A 25,463-nucleotide genomic window follows, 5' to 3' on the forward strand; every position below is an offset into this window, starting at 1 on the left:
GTCTCTGAAACGAAATCCAAAACAGCTAGACCAGACATATATTTGGGAAAGGGTGCATTTGGGAAAGAAAGGACTGTTTCCATCTGGTCTTGTTCCTACACATTCTCCATGTTTTTTGGTGGGCTTTGTGGTGTGTGTTTGTTTCTTTCTTGTGTGTGTGTGTCCAGTGAAGGAATCTTCAAAAAAGATAGGTTTTACTAGTAACTCCACTCCCACCACTAAGAGCCAGACATTAGTCCTTTTCATTTTCACAGAATGAGACACAGTCAAACTAGCCCCACTAAACACCATTTGGAGGAAAAAGAAGAGGCCTGGGAACCTTCTGCTGCGGGTGGCTGACACCAGCCCCTCAGAGAACCTCAGACAGGCACTATCAGTGTAGGAACCATAAGCCCATTCCAGTTCAGCAGAGGCAGACGACACAAATGTTATGCTCACAAGTAACTAAGCAGTGTAAACATGATGTTTAGAGCTAAACAACCAGTGATCCTGTTTGCCATCAAGGGACCAGACTCTGCACAAGCAAGTTCTCTGGGATTTTGGGTGCTATACCTGGTTGCAGTGATCTCTAACTTGCATGACACAGTCAGCACCATTACCTATGCTCACTGTGTTTCATCTGCATCTGAGTTTCCCTCCAAGGAGGTACAGAAGGGAGAGGGAGTATCACTTAGACAGTTACTAAAAAAGTTACCCTCTTCCACGATCTAAGAATTAGCCAGTAAATTGATGAAATCAGGTCTGGTGAGCTTTCTGTTCACATGCGCCCCTGAGCGCACACATTCACTTGCTCAAATCACATCCCTAGGGCAGAGAGTGCTGACAGCCTGCAAACAGCAATATACAGGTATAAGCAATAATATTATAAATGTAGCCAAGCATGACATGAGAAGACATGATGACTGTGGCTGTAGTAACATATGGTGACAGCAAATATTTAAGTATATTTAAATGAAAAATAAAGTGCCAGGGGCAAAGAATCCAGTTGTCCAGTATCATTTTTTAAATGGCTAGAGTCTGAGTCACGACTCCTATGTATTATTCCTATGGACTAGGTGGAAAAACTGATATGGGGTTTTCCAGAGATGGTACTACCTCAACGTCATATGATACATCAAAGTACTAATTTCTTCTTTCAGCTGTGCAATTGTAAATAATGTGTCAGGTCAAACAGCTTGGTCTGGCCTGCCTCCCTGTCCCAGGTAGGTCAGGAGAAGCTGGGATGTTATGGAAGATGGGCATTTTCCCCTAGATGGGGAAAAAAACCTTTGTGCTGCTCTTGCATTTTTCTAACTCAGAAGTGGCTCCACTGTTCAAAGAGGAAAAAGTAAATTGAAGTCCTCAGTCTTTATGTTCCCAGACTGGAGCTTGGTAAAGGGAAGCATGCCCACTGGGGTCATTTTCTCTAACTTTCCACTGAAGCACTACTTCTTTTCTGGGATCATTATTTAGGCAGTAGCATAGCATGTCATAGCATAGCATTATTTCAGCTCATGGCATAGCATGGGCCAATAAAGCTATGCCAAAAGCCTGTTACATTCTCAGAGTGAATAAGGTGCACAGGGTCTGCTCTCAGCCAATAGAATTAAGGAAAAAAAAAAATGCAGAGCATTATGGGATTCAGGACAGGCTACTCTACACCTAGACATACAGCCTGCTTCAATCTCCGAGGTCAAACATGAGTGAAGTGTTTCTCACAATAATCATAAGCCCAGCTAAAGCCCTAAGTTCCTGTAGCCATAGTGCATCTTATGTCCAGACATACCCACCTGTTGAGTACCCAGCAAGCACAAGGAAAGGAAATGCTGGGGTGAGTTATTGGTTTCTCCACACATAACACACATCATGCTCCTTAGAGCCAACTATCATCACTAGCATAGATTAGGCTCTAGCCAGAGCTGGTTGCACACTACACTGATACTTTTTGCAAGCTGATGGCTGGTACTCGGGGATGGAAATGTTCGCTTACAAGACGGTTAATGGTCTACAACAGGAAGAATGAACATTAAAAAGGAGTACAGCTGACACAGGCCACAACAACTTATAGGGACTATCTGCCCCTCAGGTCTCAACAGTATTCCAGTCTCCAGGCAAACATTTCAGAGGGGACCATTAGGCACTTAGGGTTGTGTTCCTTGGATATCTGAGAAGAGTTACAGGTATGCAGGTGACTCAAGGTCAGCATGGAACATGCTCTCAATCATCTCCCACAAGGAGAAAATGTTTTTCTTTTCCTGTAGTAGTAAATCTGAGGGACAACAAGTTGGAATCTCCAGTGCACAGCTACTGTAACATGCCAAAACATCCATGTGTACATCTACTGCTGTCTGCCCTAACCACACAATAAAGAGGCCATTATGCAGAAGCATTATGGATTAGCTCTAACCTCACCTCACTGACTGTCTCTTTCCCACACTAACCATCTGTGTAGAGTCTACCAAGAAGTCATATTAAGGAGGTAATAATTATTAATCAACTATGCACATTCAGGTACTCAACACATTCTTCATGTCATCATATTGTGGATACTGTACACTAGAATGCTTTTCCAAGTTCTGAGGAAGCCTTTGAATCTTTAAAACCAGGAGTACAAATAGGTAAGTTTCTAGATTTTTTTTTTCAGGTGCAACTTATTCACAAAATTGCACTTGTTATCTGCAGTTATCCAATGTTTCCTATGTTTTACCTTATATTCAGGGACTCTTCTGTTATCCCCTTTGACTTCAAAGCAGGTTGGAAAGAGCAAAATCTATAGGAGAAAGGAAAGGTCACATTATAATTATTTAAATGGCTCTCTGTAAACATTTTATATATATATATATATATATATATATATATATATAAAATGTATATCAAGTCCTGACAGAAACTTTCTTCCTGGAGGATGCTACAGCATTTCACTGAGACTCTAACCTAGGAGAAAGCTGCAAGACAACTCAGTAAAAGTATGTATTTAATATTATGGAGTTGCCTATGGGCTGGATAAAAGCAGTTTCTTTCCCAAACAGGTCCTCAAATTGATATATACGGCTATGGATTTCTGATCAGGTGGTTTAAGGCACTATTAGTTAAAGCCAAAGTATGAGAAGCAATTCAGACATTTATCTAGCAAAAATGGCAAAAAGGAATACCAACCCATATCTCAGCCATTTCTATTTTTGCTTTCACTGGGGGTTTATGATGTCAGATGTAGTAAAACCTTGAAATACGTATGTTGGGTGACCTGCAGCTGAGGGGCAATACAGGCAACTGAGAATCAAAACTTTATCTTGGAACTGCCTCTGCAAGACTCCCCAGGAGGTGTTTGTCAGAGCTCAGAGACAGCAAAGACGGGGCTAAACATAGCAGCTGCCTCTGGGGCAGAACCTGGTGATTCTAAGTAGCCACACTATGCAGCCAGTTTAGAAAGGAAGAATAGATAAATCTGCATTGACTTTTTAAGCAATACTCCATTAGAACCTGTTCAGATATTTCAGGAGCAGAAGGAACTGCTATGACTATTTAGTAATGAACAATAATAATGCTCAGTCCAGGCTGCAGAATTTACAACAGGAAGTACTGTGTATTGAAGTATTTACCCTGTGCAAAGGACAGTGAAAGTAAACCTGATGTAACAGCCAGAACTGCAGTAGGAAAAAAACGTGCAAGAAAACAAAGTCCAAATTAATCACTTCATAGTCTTACACTAAAGTTCTGTCAAACAAGAAAAGCACACAAGGAAAAATCTTTTTTAAACAAAACCTCCACTGTTAAATGTTAATTCCATACCAAAGACACAAAGTCAGAATCAGAGAGATAAAAATATTTTATTCCTAAATGATCTAATGACACGTCATGTATTGAAAGAAAGCATCAAGAAATCTTCTTTCACTCAGTACTGTGAGGAGAGATGGAGGCAGCTCTCATCTCAGAGAGAGGAAGCAGCACAGCTACAATTGCACTTTCTTGAGATGCAGGGACATACAACACACCACGGGGTGCTAGGAGAATCCTACACATGCATTAGCTCCCTTGATGAATCAATGGCTGTATAATGCTCTGAAGAATTCACAGGTTAGCAAAAGGAAAATTTCATAGCTTTGCTTAAGTATAGCCTTTCAAAGACCAAGGAGCCACAACGGAAGAAAAAGCCCTTGGGGCAGCAAAAGGTAGACATCTGAAGCAGAGGATAAATAGGGATGATAGACCAGGAATGTCACCTGGGTGTTCACATGTTTTTATGAAGTAGTGCTTACCTCTTAAATATCTTATTTCGGTCACTGTCATGGAAGACAAGAAACCTGGAGTAACCATTTTTGAGGAATATTTCCAAGGCAATCTCCTGGAAAGGTAAATAATTTACAGTGTGAAGTGCTGCAGAGCAAAGCCTAGCATTGCAGAATCCATCATGGTCTGACCAATATTTCAGGGCTTTATAAAAAAGAAAAAGGCTTTAACTTTGTTTAAAATGTGAATAAATGTAGCATAATATGCCTAATATTCCCAGTGGTTCAAATTGTAGGAGTGGTCCTATGGGATTCACTAGGAGTTCAAGTGCTTCTCTGAAGTAAAACCAAACTCCAGATATTGGTTCCATCACCTACCTCCTTCTGCTACTTCTGAAGCTTTTATATCTTGAAATCTCAGTGTGATTAACAAAACACCAATAGCATTAACTTCTAATTAAGTGAAAAAGATAATACAAAAACAAGATTCTAAAGAAGAGTTTCTTTTAAAAAGTAATCATACTGCTTTCTAAATGAATACTGAACTCAATAGAAATTCTGAAATACTTTCTCCTGACTAGAAGCAGCAAAAGAGGAATGGGAATTTATGACCTTTCTCACTGCAGCTTTAAATATTCAAATATGAAAATTTCACCTCCTTTTTTCCACAATGTCTCCATACATTGTTATGTATGTATTTCCATATAAATCTATTATTTACTCAGTGACTGGTCCTTTTTTCCGCAAAGTCAATCAAGTAGAACTATAAATAACGTATAGTGTCTAGGAACCCAGACATGAGTTTCAATCCAAATGTGGCAGGTGCAATACAAACCTGGAAAAACATCACAATGGCAACTGCCTGATCCATGATTCACAAATGAAGTATAAAGCAGAAAGGTAATATGAGAGCAGCTATGACAATAAACAGCTTGCAGCATTTGCTCTGAAGCTCAGCTTTCCAAACCACGGCTGCTCAAGTGTCGCCATTACAAAATCGGGCCGTGTGGTTTCACTGTGCTGTGCTCTGAGCCAGGCTACGTGCATGAACAGATCATCAGCTCTCTGAGACACAGTAGCTGCATAAACAGCTGATCCACCTGTTCCACTAGGAATTAGTTTTCTTCTTTTTCTGCAATGTTTTTTCACTGGAGTCCCAGTGCAAGAGTTTGAGAGCCTGATACAGATACCTGAGTTTTCAGTTCATTAACTGAGCAGAAATAAACACCATCCGTCTGCCCCCATGCAAAAACAAACAAACAAAACCCCAAAACCCCAAACAAACAAACAAAACCCCACCAAAACATCAAAAACAAACAACACACACTCATAATCCATTAAGTCCAAAACTACTGAAGTCTGTGGGAGCTGACTACTGCTGAAAGTCAGACACTTACTGGGAGCTTCCACTAAAACACAGGTAGTTGACTTCAAGTCTTATTTTCAAAAACATTGAGATAAACTGTGAAGAACATTGTTAGCCTAACAACTAATGAGCCAACCTCTCCACTCTGATGAATGTAGGAAGGAGTTTGTATTACCAAAGGCTAATGAAACAATGATGGGAGCAAAAGCGTTTTGAGACTCAAGCAAAGAAATCTCAGTAGTCTCGGTAAAAATTGTGCAAGTAGTTTTTAGTCAGATGTCATTACTGCTATTGCAGCTTTCCCTCAAATGACCAAGCATGTTAGTTCCTACCTGCAGAAGAAAGCGCATCAGACGAATCTCTTTTATATCATTATATGAATAACGGGAACACATTTGGTCTCCCATAGCATGATCTTTATGGCATAAGTTGAAAATAAATGGATCACTAATGCTGGAAGAGACAAATATAAAGAAAGAAAAATTAATTTGAAACAAAAAGATAAGAAGAGCCCTCATGAACATCCAAGTTCTCCCTAAATTAAAATAAAAATACTAAGAGATAACAAGATAAATGGGGGCATACATGGATTGAAAACAAAGCTAAATAATGAAGGCAGATTTTGTACTAGTACCCAAAATAAATAGTCTGTGAAGGCTAAGGGTAGGAGTTATTTTACCGCATGCAAATAGGCATACAGCAGTGTTTCACACAAACTGAAGTCTGAGAAGCAGCAAGGGAAGGAGCTAGGTGGGAGAACCTGAGAGCCTGGGTCAATGGCAAGCATCATATGGACACACAGTTACTGTAAACAGCACTTAGTTGGAACTAACAAATAAGTAATTAAGTCATTATTACTTTAGTTGTGTACATGTATTGCAATTGCTATCCACAGCCTAGCCTATAGTAGATCTCTTTGGAGAAAAAAACAACACATAAGTTTCTATCAGACCCAGTCCAATCAATCCTTAAGTCACCTGATCAGATTGACTGATATTGGACTTGGTAAGAATCGGATACAGAGCAGACAGTCAGGGAGTAAAAACACTGAGTTACTCCACTGTCCCACTGGGCTTTGCACATGAGCACACAGTGTGCACAAAGAGCTAAGTCTAACAGACTCATTTTCAATATTGATCAGTTTCAATAAATCATGAGTCAAAGATGATAGCAGTGTGCCAAATATTAATTACGATTCTGCCTTGGAGAAACAAACAAAAACTTATGAGACAACGAAGCTAAAGGCTCTTGTAATGACTGTACCATATGAATAAAAGATGGGAGGCAGTCAGAAAGAAACATTAGCAACACTTCAAAAGAACTGAAAAACACCAATGTGTTGGACTGCCCACCATCTCCATCTGTTGGAGCTGGGAGTCCTTGTTGCACCTCTAAAGCCTGTGAACAAGCACACAGAATGTTATATTTAACATTCTGTGAACAGATGGAAAGCATGGCTATGCTATAATAATATCCCTCTTCAAATCCCCCCGATAGTCTGTGCATAGGTATCCATGTTCCAATACTGACATTAACCAAGCAGATCTCTTGGAGGCAAGAATGACTTACCTGGACAAGCAGTGACGTGTACAGTAGACTTCTTCTAGAGGGGATAACACAAAGCACTCACAGATGTAAAAGTGCTCTTTGCCAAAGAGCAACACTCCTTCCAACGCTGTATGTCCCTGCACAACTGCCACAGAGCACTTAAATGTGACCTAGTACGGAAGCAAACATCGTGAGGCCAGGAGTGGGGGTAACATAAGAAACAGCGACAGCAGGGAGCAAGACCCAGTGTTGCAGAAGGACAAATGTTCAAACAAAACCAGGTGCCATCTTGATTGGCAGATCTACAAGGATGCAGCCACAAAAATCACCATATGACTGACAGTGTATGCCTCTCTGTGGTACTAGTAGTGGGAGGGTCTGATGCCCTTTTCCCCCACTAAATCTGTTCCTTCCCCATCTATCTGTGGCTGTATTTAGTGACATCACTACAGAACATGAAGAGCTTGCAAATGTTGCAGGAGTTAGCACTGCAAAACCCTGTTAGGCAGCAATACAAACTACACAGGCAGGGAGTTGAAGTGCTGAGGAAAGAAGTAACTTGTACAGAATCATACACAAAAAGGGTGCCATATAATAAATATATATTTAGAATATTGAGAAAAGTGAAGTAATTTTATTTGAATCCCAGTGAAATCTATACTTCAAAAAATCCTGCAAAGGGATCACAAGGAGCAACAAGCAAGGAAAGGATCTAATATACTTGGTATCTACCCCACCATGGGCAGCTGATCAGCATACAATGGATTGAAATCTCAGTAACACAAGACTGCACGTATTGGCACTTCTCCTTCCTATATTATGTAGAAGGCCAGTCAAAATATATGAATCTATGATTCTAGTTGTCTTTAAATAAAGATTTAGTTAAACATTCTGGAATAGTTAAAAAAACCCCTCCCTTGACATCTCTAACACTCATGTTTTTTTTCTTTCTCCTAAGAAAATTAAATTGGACCTTAAAACCGAGGAATTTCTAACTCACAATTTAGAAGGGCTGGGAATTTTTCAAGAAGGTCGTTCTTCAGTTATGTATGCCAGCTCACAGAAAGTTTGCTTGGGAACTGACTGGGAATTGACTGGTTTTGATAAAGAAAAAAGGAAAATACTTTTTCTTTTTTTTTTTTTTCCCTGGAACAGTTTCTATGACTGAGAGATGGTATAGAAAAGGAAATAGATTAATAAATAGACCAGAAGAGCGCAACAATCCAGCAAATTAGGTGGGATGGGGAAGCTTAAAAGTTCTGATTTTAAATCAAGCAGTAATTCATTGCAAAATAATTCCCTAATGTTCATAGGGATTAAGTTCTTTACTTTTCTTGTCCATTGATTCAATCTTCTATATATACTCTGCTCCAAAAGAACAGTCCGCTAGTTAGCATAGTCACCTTGAAACATCAGAGTAACTCACTGATGTGCCCAGTTTGAACCAGAACTTTGAAGTAGATTCTCCCACATTCCCAAGGAAGGAGGCAGAAACTAATCATCAGCCTAATCTGAAATGAAGCACCCTCTATTTGCAAAACTCCCTTCAAGCATTCATACTATCTCCAAATCATAACGCACTGATACCACCTTACGTACTAAGAAAACTGGTCACTGCTGAGCTCCCTCTGTAAATCAAACACAATCCTGAACCACCCACAATCCAGAAATGAATGTAAAATTTTGCAAGCTGAGTCAATCCAAAACTGCAAGGACCAGAGGGCTGCATAAAGAGGGAGTAGATCCAAGAGTTATTTCCTTAACAGCAGAAGTTTGCTTGTTCAGAAATCTAGTGCAAAGTTCTTAAGAAAACTGATTGAAAAGTACAAGAAGTATTATGAAGTTTGTTTTTTCTCTTAAGATCTCAATAATCTTACCTCTACCAATCTTCATAAGAACAGTGGTCTTGTATTATTTTTTGTGCATGCAAAAATGACCCAGAAATAGCATTGATTCTACTAGGTCATGTGAAGTCTTGCTATGTAGAGTAAGTATGGTTCTTTGCTTTCTGCCTTTGTTGCTTCCTCACTCTACTTCCAGAACTAAATCTACCACCTTTTTTGCCTTCATCCCAAAACACACATAGGCTCAGGTCAGCTGAAACAAATCTACACTGCTCCACAAGCTTTCAGTCTTGGATGCCAGCACAACATAAACAATAATTTCATAAATAATGGATTTTTTTTTTTTTTTTTTTTTTTTTTACTGAAAAGCAATCATTTTACCAACAAAATGAGTTTTCATTGTGAAATAATTTGAGTGAGCACAAAAGGTGGTTTTAATTCTGGGTTTAAAAAAAAACCCAGAAAACTGGAAGATTTCTGTGGGTAATTTTTGTTGAAAATCCTTTCAGTCTCCTTCCCCTCTAAATTATTTCTAAGAGGAAGCTAGCATTTTTTCATCACCTCTCCTGCAGATCCCACAGGAATGTCCCTCTCTACAGCGACATGCCAACCACAGAACTCTCAACCAGAGTGCCTGCGTATGTGCCATTATGTGGTTAGAGACATGTATGCTTGCACTGAGAATACTGGGGAATTCTGCACACATTAGCAAACCACAGGGTTTCCTGAAGTAATTAAATAGCAGAAAGATCTCTTCTTCCCATAAGGAAGGTAATCAAATATTGAAACATCAGGCAGCTGTGTAAAATAGCTAAATGGACACAAAAGTTGAAATCCAGACATCTAAGAAATCCACCTCAACAAACCCAGCCCATATGCCAGAGATCACATGTGGTTTTGGGAGGCACACTGATTGTGAAGGAGACCTGCTCACAATCACAAATATGATTTGGCACAAATGATAATTTTTTGCTCCACCTAAGGCAGGACCAGGGCACGTTATCAGGCCTTGTTGCCCAACCAGCAACAGTCACCAGTGCCAAATTTATTTCTTCAATATTATGTTAACACCCCCAACAGAATTAAATATATCTGCACTGTTATAAATACTGGAGCCCTTGGGCTGAGTCCATTCTCCTTTTGAGAACTGGGCTCATTTTATTACAGGTGAGTATTAAAGATCTGACAAAGAGGTGTACTAGAGAACCCCCATCAGGACAGTCTTGTACCTACAGTCCTGCACTAAAACACCAAGCAGCTTGAAATTAACATGGATTAAATAAAAACTTTCCTTTTCTGTCAAAACAGAACTGAATCCCATTCACCAGCCACTAGAATCATTAATCAATGAAGCAAACATGACATAAAATAATTGAATAATTACCTTCTAAGGTATTGCCCAAAGCACTGCGTCTCTTGATAGCTCTATTCATTCAGACACATGAGGGAATTAAAGCTAAAGACGTGGGTTTTTTTCTTGTTTTTCAGAAGAGCTGTTTGTAAATGTTTCAGTTGCCTTTAAGCAAATAGCCATAAAAGCATATCTGCTCTAGAGGTCAAAAGCCAGATTTTCAAAGGAATTACATGCCTGAAGATGCAGTCTTGACACTGTTTCAAAGATCCTGGAATTGTTTAGCCACCTACTCCTGCAGACTCTAGTGGTGTTAGCATGATGCCATCAGGGAAAAATACAATGCAAAGAAATTAAAGTTCACCAATGTCACTGGAACACCTATGCCACACAATCCCCTGAGCATAGCATTTCTACAAAATAAGGACAGAAGAATGGCTACTCCAAGTCAGTTCAGAGGTCCATCTAAACAACTATCCTACCTCCTAGTAGCTCAAGGAAAGAGCGCAAGAAACATGCTAGGTATGGAGTGATTCTTGATCTTCATATACCTTCTCAGCAACCAGTGGCTTAGAGACTTCCTGAAGCCCCTTCTTCCTCCCCATTGTCACATCTCATGTTTCAATATAAACACGCACAGCTGTTTCTAATCACTTGATCAGCAAAAGGTACAAAAACTTTGCAAAGTACGCATAAAAGCAACACATTCAGGTAGCATTGTATCAGGAATCAGAGATGAAACCTGTAGTTACATACTCTTTCTACCCTTTCTGTTGTGTATTGAGGAATCTCAGGGTGCATGAGCTACGAAAGACCTGTCAGTAAAACAGGGTCAATGTTACTTAGGGCCACAGAGTTTAAAATTAATAGGAGTACATGAAATAGAATATGTTGCTTTTGCAATTTTTGCTAGGGAAACAGATCTGCGTTAGCATAATAAGTGAAAGCAATACAGGTCCACTTCGCTGTGCCACTCACAAGATCTTTCCCACAATGACTGTTAGTTTGCATGTTGTTGGAGTCTGATCTTACTTTGAAACTGTCACATATGCATCTCATTAATCAAAACTTAAGAATACATGACAGGTTGCTTCATTCTCTCCAACTGCTTGATGACCAAAGGAAACTAAATCTACTTGACCTAGTCTTTAGTGACAGGGGTTCTAGGCTCAAGTTTGGTCACATTTGAACTGTTACAAACATTGGATCAAATTTCTTCTGCTTCTACTTGAGTGAAACCATTGCAATTGCTACAGAGCAAGCCTTGTGGTCACAACTTTGCTTTGGAAGACCCAAGACACATTCGTTTTTGCAGGTAGCCTACTATCACCCTCCTTCCATTACTTCACTGGGACAAAAACCCCATGTGAGAGGTGTTTCTTCAGCATGCTCTTCTCAGGTTCTAACAACTTCCCAAATGCTGTAAGGTAGGAATATCAGATATTTAGGAGAAAGAGTGGGGCAGCAGAAAAATGTTCTTTTATTGTACATGGTCATGAGCACTGGAATTGCTGTTGTCCTTGCTTTCTATGATGAAAGCTGCCATCTGTCCTGGCCCATCACCAGCCTGAGAAGCTGGCATCCCTTAGCTGATGATAGCATCTGGAAGCCAGTTCTAATAGGATTGTTCTCATACCTCTTGCACACCCAGACGTCTCTGTCTCACCCCAGGCTCCTCTCAAAGAGAAAATACTGCCAAAAATTAATATGAGCCCTTAAATTTCCCCTTAGGTCAGTTCGTTCAAGTTCATGCCCTTTCTACTTCTCCTATGACTCTGTCAAGAATAACCACAGCTAAGTCTGCCTGCTCCTTTCCCCGTTGCATCATTCTGCAGAAAGCAACTAACTGTTAGGGCATCCACTGTACTTGCTTGAGGTGGTAAATCGGGACCCTGAAATTTGTTAAGAGCTCTGCAGAGATACAGGGAGCAGCTACAGCCTTAAAATTGTATGAGGTTTTTGATCAATGAGAACACATACACACACACACACACACAAGAAACACCTAGAAGCGAATATGAAGGGGGAACACTAGGAGGTATCCATGGAGCCCAAGAAACATGGTGAAAGAACATGTCCAGAAGATCAGAGATCTGACTAAAGCTGCTGGGTTTTGGTTTGTGTTTTTGTTTTGTTTTGTTTTTTGTTTGTTTGTTGGTTTGTTGGTTTGTTTTTTGTGGTTTATTTTTGGGTTGTGGGGGTTTTGTTTGTTTGGTTTTGTTGTTTGTTTGTTTTTGTGACACAGCATGAGTCAGATCTTGTCCTCTGCACCTAGCAGCACAGTTGTTCACTGAGCTAGGGTAGGGATGGAGGAGCATGAGCTAGAAAAGGGGCTCCCAGCAACCTCTCTACTGCAGCAGAAACCCAGATAGGGCAAGTCAGAGGAGTAATCACCTGCAAGACCTTGTTCTTCATGTGCTCCTGTCTGAACACGGGAAGAGTTTCAGCGCTTCTCCCTGCAGTGAGGTAGCCATTAGTCTCTGCTCCCATAGCAGGGAGGGAAGAGGTGAAACTACAGCACAGGAAAGAGAAATAGCTTGTGCCAAGGACTTGGCTTCCTAATCCTCTGCTTTGACCACAGTAGTTAGTTCCTGTTGCTACTCCACATCACCACATGTGAAGTTCTTTACTGCTGCATCCTCACACTGGGATGAAGTGTAAGAGTGCTCCCATGGAAACAGGCTGCCTTGATGTCTTTCAGACATGTGAGGTATGTGTAGTGCCCCTAAAAAACATTGGCTCCACCAAGTGGATTTACTACTCAGCCAGTCCTAGATCCTGAACCATATATCTGCTCATCTGCTCCCTCTTCCAACTGTGCATGTTCTTCCATCATCTCTCTTCCCCCAACCATGGATCTCACTCCCTCTGATTTATGCTAGTCCTTTATTGTCCTTGGCATCTCCTGTGCTCTCTCCAGCCCCACCTTCAAGGAAAGTTGCTGTGCCCAGATTTCTGCTGGGCCATGCCCTCTCATTAACTTTAGATTTATTACCCTAGCTGCTTGGATTTCTTACCATCTTGAATGTCTTACTGGCAAACAGAAGTTTACGCTTCTCCAAAATTCAGAATTTCCACACCAAAAAGATTCCCCAAGCCTTCCAACACTTTCTTCATCTATTATATGCTAACCACACATTAACAACCTGGCAGGAGTACTTTAGGCTTGTAAAGATCAGGGAGGAATCTCACAGTTGAAAGCTCAGGTTGCAGCTATAGGAATTCAATCTCCCTGTCTCTGCTAGTAAGTCACAGTTATTTAAAGGGTTGGCTCAGGCTTTTGGTAGGCAAGTTGATAGATTAGGTCAGGACAGGTTCCTATTTGCCTTTCTCTTGCACAATTCTGCGGCACGTGTTGTGTAACATAACCCGCATCACATAAAACCTCTCCTTCCATGTCTGTAGTGCGTACAGTCTCAGTATACTGAAGGTACATGCAAAATACAACCTTCACCTGTACACACTATAGCCTTAATGGAGCTTCAGCAAAATGTAAAACCAAGGAGGCAGAACACGGTAGTTCAGTGATTTCTGAGAGGACAGCCCTGACAGCAACACCTGTAAGTCTGCACCTGCAGTCTGATATATTAATCTAGTGAACTACACACATCGACTGCTATGCACAGGAAAAAGACTTGTGCTTTGAGCATATACACATAGATACCATTTTATAGTACTGGAATTACAGCACTAGTTCCAAATATTCATCAATGAGGCAACTCAATTCCCAGCTTTCAGTTCAAAGTCATGTTTTTCCCAGGCACACCAGGGACAATGTTTTTCCCCAGCTTTCACAAGTGGTCCCTGCTGGGGCCATCTGTAAGGGAGGAGGTAAAGCAACAGAATCTCGGCTACCAGCCCATCATTCTCCTTTCATCTGCAAACAATTGCCCTGACTTTCCAAACCCTTGTGCCTAGACAAGCCACAAACATCAACTTCTCTGAACGGCCACTTACTATGTTACGTAGCGTCACAGAGTCAAAACTCAGCAATGGCCTTCTGTTTCTTGCATTTCACCAGAACTGCACATAAGGTTTTTAGATCTGGCTCTAGCAGATCACTGAAAGCTGATGGGAACTAGGGGAAACTGGTGCAGAGTATAGAAAGAAACAGGGAAAGAACAGCAAGGAGCCTGATATAACTGGAAATGACACCACATATGGGGTAGGGTAATGATTGCTAAGTCATATCCTCAAAAGTCAGCCTGCATTCAGACCCTTCATATATGCATTATTTAACCAGGTAACTACAGGATTAAATACTATTTTTTTCATCTAGCCTGCTCAGGATGCACATATTCTAGTGATAAATTAATGCTGTGTAATGAAGATGACAGGAATCTGTAGCATTCCTGCTAGAGGCAGAACACAGAAAGTGCAGTTATATGCGTTACAAGGATCCTGGCTAGAAGAGAGGGATGATCAGTATAACTAAATACTACTTTGAAGGTATGGATTAAGATACATTTGCTTTCCACCATATGTACTGATAAAGCAGAAGGGATAGCCTTATGGCAAAATCAGCAAGTGGTTATGTCCTTAAAGGCACAGTTGTACAGGTATGGCATTAATTCTTTTGATTTCTGGGAAATGCATTCCTCTGTGGGTAGTTTAGAATGTTAAAAAAAAAAAAAAAAAAAAAAGGCAACAAAAAAAGGACGTGTTTAAAGGCTGCATTTAGCATGGTCTAGGTGTTGCTCAGAGTATATGACTGCTCCCTCATATGATCAGTCTTCACTCTGTCAGACTAATCTTCATCACTCAGTAGCTTCTTTCCTTAACCTATACTAAAACTGCATCCATTTGCTTTCTCCTTTATAGTCCCTTCCTCTCACAGTTCGTGTGATAAACACATATTATCTAATACTTAGAATTAATTTCACGGGAATGCCTAGATACGTTTTCTAGTCTATTTTGCAAGCAAGATAAAACAAAAGACCAGATGATATTGGCATGGTAATATCCCACCTGCACTCGTATTCTCCAGATTGAACTTGCTGAAAACAGACACTGAACCAAAAGACAATGTCAATAACATTTGATATGCTGCTTCTGCAAAAAGCTACCTCACATATCTGAATACATGCAAAGGTGTCTGCTTAATGGTAATGCAAAAAAATAGCACTGGATGACATTATAAAACAATGACCACTTTCCAAAAAAGGGCTATCCCTGTGTTCCAGAAATCAGTCCAGTATCTGCCAAAGCATGGCAAAGACTTTTCCGTGCAGTAGGTAAGATGGTTCCAGTTGCCTGCTTAAAGTGCAAACAAACAGCTCACAAGGCGGCCATTGACAAGGCAGGACCGCAGCGCACTAAGTGAGTGGAGGACAGCTAATGTCAACCCCCTCCTGCTTTTTTTAGTACTCCTGTCAGCTCAACAACATGGTGACTGCTGCTGGAAAAAAAAACATGCCTGGCGTTTCTGATGGCTTCCTGCAGAGTTACACGGAGAAGAGACAGCCTGAGGGCTCAAAATGAGATCAGCACATGGAAAACATGCCTCACATTTTCATGCTTGTCTCCTTCTGCTGGGGAGAGGTATGTGAGGTGGGGGAAAGGAGGAGGGGCAGGAAAATGAATTATGCTGTATAGACAGACAGTGTATCAACAGCTTTAACAGCATGAGGAAGCCATCATGTTAGAAAGCACAAATGTGACTCCTGGCCACTGGCAAAGCATCAAGAAAATTCAACAATGGTACTGAGACATAAAAATAAAGTAATTATTTCTGTATCTATTTACAGCTATCACAGTTTAAATACTCCAAGTCCAACCCTTTGTTTCCACTATGGGATGCTAACTCCTGGGCAAACAAAGGGAATGATGCCATTGGAAAAAACTCATATACTGCAAAAGATCAGAGAATTAAGCCAGGTCTACTCCTCATGACAAAAATTTCACAGTCCTGCAAAAAATGGCTATATGCCATGCATATCCAACATAAAGGGTTTGATTTAGAGTCACCATTGAGGAGACTACACTGAAAGCAAAATGCAGGTTGCTAGCTTTCGAGGAAAGGGATTAAATTGAGAACACTGGACCAAAGTTACTGTCCCCCTAACAGAGTCACCCCTATTTACTCCACAGTTCATGTCATCCCCCATTGTTCCTGAACCTGCCTCTTCCTTATGCTAAGAAGAAACCTAGGAGAAGGGCATCCAGTCCAGGATGGAAAGGACAAAGAGGAAAAAGAAGGAACAGCACCGGTTTGACTAGATGACACACAATGAAAGCATTAAACAGGAAACAGGAAAAGTCTCTACAACCTTAGAGGAAATAACCTGTTCAGTACCCATGGGGAGGCAGAGAAGAAAAAGACATGTAGGGAGGAAGACAACATTTTCTGATATACAGCAGGAGATTTGAACATTATTGAACTAATGACCTATACAAAATGGGCACACTCTTCCAGAGGTAATAAATAAATTTGATCCAGGCACTGTTCTGAGCATGGATAAAAGGTAGGGAAGCAGGATGGGAATTCTTAGAGTCTCATAATTTGCCTTGTCTTTAGCCAGTTCAGGCAATACTGGCACATACTGGCACACTCTCACAGGCACAGGAATACCTTGGTCACATACACCAGTTTTTTTCTGTTACTTCAAAGACTTAATTAATGCTCTTCAAGAATAAGTCTATAGAAGAGTTCATACAGAGACTAGAAAATTGTAATTGCTTTAAGGGAAGAGACAGTAATGATGTTTACTGTAGTCTGAATGCACCTGAACCCCAAACTGAAAGGAACAGACAGGCCTCCACATCCAATTCATGCTCTGAAATGCCATCTCCCCAGAGAACTAGTTGATCTTTCCTACCTTCTCACTCTCTGCAAACTCCTGCAATATAATTTGTCTCTCCACACACAGTTCAAAGAAGTCTTCTGAATGGAAACTTTCATGTAGAGCAGGGAAGAATGTTAGCTGGTTACAATCTGATCCCTTCTTATCCATCTCCCTTTCTGCCGCATTTAATGTCAGGTCTCCTATATCAGTATAAAAGAGATTGGAGTTCTAGTGGCAGTCAGATGATACCAAAAGCATTTGCAATTTAGACTTTCACACAATTTGTTTTACTTTGGGAAACAGCATTATTTATCTGCAAAAAAACAGGCAAAAGAGAAGTAAAATCTGTGGCTGCTAAGGAAGGATACTTAGTTCAGTGAGCTAAAACCAGGTAGCTGCACTCAGTCATAATTCAAAACAAATTCATATAATCATTAAAGATTCAAACATATTAAACAAATGCATTTGTTCTGATTTTCCACCGTGTAGGGCTTGTCATCTGATAATCAAATAGTTGTGTTTGTTTTTTTTTTTTTTTAAATATCTGCTTACACACTCACACGAAATTAGGAAAAATTGAAAATGGTAGTCTTTTGGGGACAAGCACTGAGCAGGATCTTAAGAAAAGCCAAGAGGAGAAAACCCACTCATATCTTGCCCAGGCTGTGCCTCAAGTTTTGCAAATTCATGCAGTGCATGCAGTTAGGGAAGGCATGATCAGCCTTTTTATTGAGGTAGACTGTAACCACTTTCATGCATAAACTACATAGTACTTCAGTCTTGTCTGGAGTCCAGAACAATGAACTCTGGCCTTGCAAAATGAAAAATGTTGACATAATGTTCATATTTTGAAAAATCTGATTCTATTTTGAATGCTGAAGAACAATTTGATAGGTTAATATTCTTGATGATTTTCCTCCACTCTCCATTACTTTGTCCACATTCTTGGAAAGTTACAATTTCTATTAAAACTTCTCTAAGCCATCTATCATCTGGTTTTAAATGCTATTTCAGAGGTAGAACTGGAGTGTCTACTAAAAGCAGGGGGGAAAGTCTGCACTTTTCCTTCTGAGTTTAAGCAGTTGGGAGCTTTCCGGGTGCCCAAGAATGCCCAAAGGTTTCAGTTCCAGGTAGCTTTTTTGCTTTCAGATTTTTCTGGTGGCAACAAGAGAGCAACAAATTCAGCTTATATATCACCTATAACAATTGCATCAGTCTTTTCCCACATGTTACAGTGAATTTTTAGCCTAAAGCACTGACAATTTTTTTTCACTATATGAAATTCTGGCCTGGAACTCCATACACTAACTCCAATCCTCTTCAGCCATTTTTGTCCACTCTCTTGATGATGTAATTTAGCCCTAAAAGCTTACCTGGTTTCACTTCAGCAGGGGGAGTTGTTTCATTTCTGTTTGCTAGGAGAAACTGAAAAACACTAGGTATGAGTGGAATATGCAGACAGGTAAACATAATTCAGAACATTGTCACAGAGGAAAACACAGATTTAGAACTATGTTGCAAACAAATCCCTTGGAAATTCAAATAAACTCATTTGAAAGGACCCAAATGAACAATTAAATGTAGGAGCAATGTCAACAATTATGCAAAAGGACTTGTCTTTTCAAAGAGGACCCTGCATGAGGCCAGTTGTAGGATAAAAATCATACCTTCCAGTCTACAGAAAACTGCCAGAATCCAAGTTTCATATAAAAGCTGAAAATGTCCTAGAAATAGGAACCTCCTAATATATGTAAGTGCTTCCACTTCTGGTTGATAGGATTTGGCATTCAGACACTATAGGGAGACAGTAGTATATACCCCACATATTCAGTTCAATGCTTAGTTCAAACCACTCTAATTCATCTTCTGAATATCCACTAGTTCTAGCAGCCCTAATACACATAAGACTAACAGGACAGTGCAGCCTTCTAAGTGGACACTGTTGCATCCTTTGGGAAGTGCTATAACCATGAGGTATTGCAAGCAGAAAAGTATGGTCAGTTTATACTCTTACCTCTCTGGGGAGATCTCATACCAGAAAAGAGGAAAAATAATTCTGTTACTGCATTGCAGCCTCTCTTACTGTCTCAAAATCAGCCCTGTTCAGTGGTTTCTATATGTATGGCAAAGCATATTGATGAGCCAGGTGATGAGAACCGGAAGAAGAGGTGAGCATAAAGTTACGAGCAACTGCTACAGAAATTGTGCACCTCCTGCAAAAGCTTCCCACCTCACTCTTCATTCGCATCGTCACTCGGGTGTTCACAAGCTGAATCCTCCTCCTCATTCGTGAAGGCCCTTCATAACAATCAAGAACCCAACGTGGCTCTGAGGATTGTGTTGCATCTCCCCACAGGCTCCTTCTGTAGAAAAGTTGCTCCTCAAGTGTCATCCAGTCCTTGGCTGCTCTGCTGTAACCACACTGCAGCGTCTGTGAGACAGAACCACTTTGTGCCACCTTCTGCACACTTTGCTACTCCCATCCAGCAGTGACAGCACCCCAGTGAGTCAGAGGGATCTTCCCAACCTCCCAGATGGAATCACTGTAAACCCAGCAAACACAGGTCCAACTGACCACTGAAATTGTGCTGTGGGAGATGCTAACATCAAACTAAGATACAGTGACAGATATAAGCATGTTGTAAACTTCAACCTCCCTGAAAATGGTTGTTTTCTTTAGATTTCCAATTCAAAATCAGTGAGCCAGAAGAAAAACATTACAGATGTTTTATTCATTCCATATTTTCTGGCAAATGTTCATGTCAAATGGCAATGACTATGATCACTGAAAACACAGTCTGAAAGTCCCAATCAGAAGAGTACTGTGCTGCCTCCAAGCATGGAATAAATTTAATTATTTCTACTGAGGAGGTGTGTGCAGTGGTTGGGTGGGCATTAAAATATAAATTTAAAGAGGAGCTGAGAATTTCAAAGAATGAAAAGCTTGTTGGGCTCTGATGGCCAATGTTGAAACAGAAGGATACCTGCCAGATTTTACTGGCTATGAGTTTGAGACTTCTTGGGGAGTTTTACTGGCTGCTAAGGAAAAAAAAAGGTTAAAGTCCTGACTTTCATTTTTGCCACTGTTAGAGTGGAATAATTCATTAAAACAGAAAAAAAAAGGCTCCTAAAGGCAAAGTGAGTAATCTGACTGGTGAGTGGTGCCATATCGCACTTCAGTGATGATGTCAGGAACGAAGTATTGACTCATCGACTCTCAGTATTCCTTTGGGCATACTCATCTCACTTCTGAAATGTCTGATTTCTCAGGGCAGTCCAAGAGCATCCTTTCAACAACAGAAAGATGTTGTGCAATATTCCTGTTCTTTACCTGTACGTGGTTCTTGTACAAAGAGGCGTACAACTCCTGCCCAGTTCTTCGGTACCGTTCCATACATGACACAAATCCCTAGGAGAAATATCAGAACATATTACACCAAGGTGCTGCAGGTGTAGATTATGTGAGGGGCAGAAGCAGGCATTAGTTACTGTCTTTTACAACAATAATTAGGGAATATGGCCTGCGCCCACAAGTCTGATGGCTCTCTAGACAGTACAGTGATGAGGCAATCATCTGTGAGCAAGTTGTACACTTACACTAGGAAGATAAACATATTCATGATTTTAGTGAGGACCATTAGTGGCACTACTCAGAAGAAGAAAGAAAATAGCAATTTAAATGTAAGGCTCCTATTTTTGGAGCTGAATTAGTTAATAATGCAAGTAGCATAAAAGATAACTATCTGTTGGAGAGACTCCAGCTGAGGTAAGGATCTGTAATGATCCCCTGCTCCTTGCTGCATAAGCACAAAGTGCAAACAAAGGAATGGTCTATGCCCCCTTTTTGCAGACAGGAAACCAACTCTTCCCAAAAACATTTTTGAGATTTAGGAGCCTAAGTCCTCTGGCAACAAGGGACATGGAATATATATACACTATTCAATGAGACTATGATGCAGAGATGCGTGGCTAGCTCCAGAACTGGAAACTTGTAGAGCTGTGCTACTGCAAGACGACACTCATAATAACTGCTACTGCTTCACTACACAGCACAGACACACCCTGAACCCCAGTGCTACTCAGGTGTTTCTGGAAATATCTGTTTTCCAAAGCAGTCTGACAGAACTTGCTGGCCACCTTTCATAATGCACTAGACTCATAGAAGAGTGAACCCACATTGTCACACTTTTTATCTGCTGTTTTACTGGAATGAACTTCTTAAGCTAAAGGTCTCTGTGCAAGTACAAGACTGATGAACTGCTGTCAAGAGATTACAAGTTGCATTCCCTACTCTGCAAACAGGTTGTTACGTGATCCAGCAAGACATGCAATTGCCTTATGCCACTACCTCTCTAACCACAAAACAGTGACTATAATACTAACCTAGAGTTACACAGGCTAAGATCATGAACAGTGGTCCAATGTGGTGGCATCCTTAAATTCAGGGAGTAGGGAAGTGACATGGGTTTCGTTCGCTTCCAATCTACTCCACCAAAACGCACAGGTTTTGGGGTCACAAGGTTCACATAGCCAAGATCTATGCAGAACACAGAACAGTGAATTTCAAACAGCACTTGCTATCCGAGTCTCCCTTTTGAAAAAGATCAGCAGAAACATTAAACTTGATGGAATCCCTCAGGTACCAAACTAGCATCATGTAAATAACAAAATACAAGAGCATATTTTTTTCCTGAAGTGGATAGTACAGTACATTGGGATCCAACTCAGGATGATGCTCCTAATCACTACTGAAAGAAACAGAATCCCAAAAGTCACAGTATCTAAATAAACCAGAAATATCTATTCCATGTCCCAGTCAAATATGTGGGAAGAACACAGGTTTACTTGAACATGAAGCCAAAATAAGATTGCTTGCCCTTCCCAGGAACTTAAAAAAGGTAAACCAAAGCCATAAAATGGAAGAAAGAAGGGGGAAAAAAAAAAAGAAAAAAAAAAAAAAAAAAGTGGGGGAATTAGAGCATCTGACAATTATGTGCATTACAAAGAGTAGTGAGTAGCAGAAGTAACTGTTCCTTTGACAAATTCCTGAGGACTAGAGGTGGCAGAGGAGGCAGAAGCTGTTTGGAGATTATACAGGAGAGGTTAGAGTGGTCCCCAGTGCCATTCAAAGGCTCTCATGCTCACATGAGCTTCCCTGACAAAGGTGAGATTGCTCTGAGTCACATCATGAGGCTAAACTGGCTATGAAAGTTCCAGCCTCTCACTGCCTAAGGCCATGGATCAGATGGGTAACTTTTAAATGCATGGACTCTGTGCCACACTGGCTGTGATTCTTCACAGCAAACTGTCTAGCTGCTGCTTGCACTGTGCTATAATTAAGTTAACACACAAGGTCTACGTGGTGTGCCGATTACTGCTGGCTGCCAGCCAGGTCTGTACCCCTGCTGCAAAGTCACATTTATTGGTGTTTCCCTGCAGGAAGCTCCTGTTTTACACTGATGAAAGCCATTACATTTTTGTTTGTTTAAAGCATCATTAAACCTGTAATCACAGTTGTGGCCTCACAAAACTATTCCATAATTCATATAAAACTCCCATAAAGGCTGACCTAGAAAGCAACAGCATCTCTGTGCTGTTGAGCTGGGCTCAGTATAGGAGAAGAGCTGAGATCCCAGCTCTATGTGGACATAGGGTAAAAGCCATTCAGAATAGACAAACAATTCCTCCAAGTATTAACAATAATTTCAGATACCCACAGGCTATCCAAGATGAGTCACTGCTCTACTGGCAGCTATTTCAAAGTTGCTCATAGTCTATATTTCACTTATGGTCCCCGATCAGACCCCTAAGGTCAAAATCCACATTGCAAAGATTCTCACTGACTTCACTGACCCAGGTCCTAGCCTTTGCAACACATGAAAGGTCTCATGAAGAAAAAAAGTTCTTCTAGCCATGTCTAGTGAACTGAAGACTAATCGCTTTGGCTTCCAAATGAGCTTTATCTAGCCATCTTCAACAAGATTAACATGTCCCTGATGATCATCCCCACAAGACAACCATCTGGTTGTAAAATGAAATGAACAGTTAACAAAATTGGAGATCACTGCAATTAGGAAACAAAACAAACCAACAAACAAAACCAAAACCTGAAAAAGATACCAAGTAAACATGGAGAATATAGACCAAGTTATTATTTATTAAGTGCTCAGTCAGAACAGTTACAGTGTAATGCTTAATGGACAACTAGCGCAAACAAGTTTCTAACAAAGTTTCTATTAAAAATTGTAGGTGGTTATCCTTTAAAATGTCAGCTCCTTATGCAGTAGATTAAATACAACAGTACTACAATATAATATCTGTGGTGAACAAAATACACCAGCTTTGATTATTGTTGATATTGTGCAAGTTATATTATAAGGTTTGAGTTTCATATGCAGATAAGCAGGTGTAAATTCAAGAAATGAGACCTGCATTCTAGGAAAGGGCAGACTAAGAGGCCATATTGATCCATCCTGGCCTAAAAATCTGAGTAGGATACCATGCTTCAAGTCTTTCTTACACAGACTTCTCTACTTTGCAGCCTTAGACAATCACATTCTAAGTACAATCATGTTGTTTTGCTGCCTCAGATTCCCCAGCCAATATTTAGAGCTTAAAAAGGTGATGGAATAAACAAGTTAATTCCCTATTAAAAACAAACAAACCAGAATAAAAAACTGTTTCTCCTCTTGCTGCAAGGAGACCTCATGCAAATAGGAGAGAAAATGATTAGCACCGGGGAAAGGTAAAATCAGCAAGGAGAAAAATGCTGGCAAACAGAGAAATTAGCCTGCCAAGAAACCCGGAGAATGGATTGTCTATAATTTCTTCCAACTAAAGCAATGGAAACACTGCTTGTAATAAGAAACAGTTGAATGGAAAAGAAAAAGAAAAAAGGTTGAGGTGTGATTTTAAGGTAATAATTCTCTATTGAGCCCTGGAATGTTTTATGTCTGACAGATTTATATTATTTTTATGTATACATATATATCACTTAACACTCTTACACCCTATAAATATTCAGGCTTGCCATAATAAACTCATATTGCACAATACAGATGCCACATATATCACAGTTCTTTCCTAAAGAAACATTCTGTCATTGGAGCTCCGCACTTTGAGGCTTTCTTTGGAGGATTAAAGGCTACGTGTTGTATTACAGAACACATGTGCACACAAAAGTATCTGTCAAAACTCTTAATAAATAAAAACAAACTGCAAGACAAAATAATTTTGGACTTGTAAGAACCAAAAGTAAAGCCCAAATGTACAGATGTTTTGAAGCATGTTTTTTCAGTCATCTGTTAGTGAGGACTAGAACTAGGGATATTAGTCAACTACTTTAACTCTTCTGAGAAAATGTTATAAATTTATATATTACATATATATAAATATATATTTATACACTATAAAATATATATAAGCACAAACAGTAAGAACATTCAGAGAGCATCACACCTGAAAAAAATATCTACTCTTGTACAGTACTTTTCACCAGTGCATCTCAGAGATATTTAAGAAAGAGATCAAAGTCTTTGGCTTACAGATGGGGAAACTAAGACAAGTGAGTTTCTGGAACACCCTGCCACTATGACTTAGTTATGAGGAAGAGGGGCTGGTGATGGGGCAAACCCAACCTGAATTAATTTGAGACATCCTGATAAGCCCACAAAGAGGATGTATATGGTGACAGCATGCAGTAGTGGGACAGGGAAACAATCTAACAAACAAATTTGAAAATCCCTTCTACTCTTTTTTTTTCCAGTGCCAGGTCATGTTCTAATATAGCTGTTTTACCAGATATTAGGTCTTATACCACAGGAAGAGTCCACATACCTTATTCCTCTAACCTGAGCTTTCACAATTCTACATGGGAGGCTTTTTGATCTAATTACAGCTCTTCAAGCAATCACTAAGTTTTTAGAAAGTATTCATGGGTATATAAAAACTGAACAGCAGGTAAGGAGTTCTTAAGGACACAACAAAGTGCATGTAAATAGCAAATGTGACAACAGCAAAGAGTTTTGCATGGCAGAAACAGATTTGGTGATGCCAATTTAAGAAATCACTGTTTCAGGATGTGCTTAGACTTCACAACATTTATATACAGGTTGTCTGCTACTGAAGGGGGCAGATTTGCATTTAATCCAAGCATTTAAGATACAAACATACAGATAATGTATCTGTAGCACTTGGAACTTAGAAGTGGCAATTAAGCATGCTTAAAACCTCTATTGGCAATGACTACAAAAGAGGGAAAGAAGAAATTAGCATCATTAGAATGAGAAAAATGGCATGATACTAAAATACACTGTTCTCATCTTGAATCAAACAGAAAAGCTGTATTTTTGATGAAATAGAACA

At 40.0% G+C, this 25,463-nt stretch overlaps 1 protein-coding gene across 1 annotated transcript in view; it reads right to left on the reverse strand.

The window, feature by feature from the left end:
- Positions 1-25,463, reverse strand: part of WDFY4 (WDFY family member 4) — a gene marked incomplete at both ends in the record, with an annotated part of 133,028 nt that overhangs the window by 40,059 nt on the left and 67,506 nt on the right. Inside the window, 8 exons of the mRNA XM_080347540.1 lie at positions 2,687-2,749; positions 4,236-4,321; positions 5,904-6,024; positions 7,141-7,289; positions 17,133-17,299; positions 18,473-18,524; positions 19,330-19,530; positions 20,431-20,508. Coding sequence (XP_080203666.1) covers positions 2,687-2,749; positions 4,236-4,321; positions 5,904-6,024; positions 7,141-7,289; positions 17,133-17,299; positions 18,473-18,524; positions 19,330-19,530; positions 20,431-20,508 — 917 coding nt within the window. The remainder of the gene's footprint in view (positions 1-2,686; positions 2,750-4,235; positions 4,322-5,903; positions 6,025-7,140; positions 7,290-17,132; positions 17,300-18,472; positions 18,525-19,329; positions 19,531-20,430; positions 20,509-25,463) is intronic.

Source organism: Nesoenas mayeri (assembly GCF_963082525.1).
Source record: "Nesoenas mayeri genome assembly, chromosome: 7".
Taxonomy (NCBI): Eukaryota; Metazoa; Chordata; class Aves; order Columbiformes; family Columbidae; genus Nesoenas; species Nesoenas mayeri.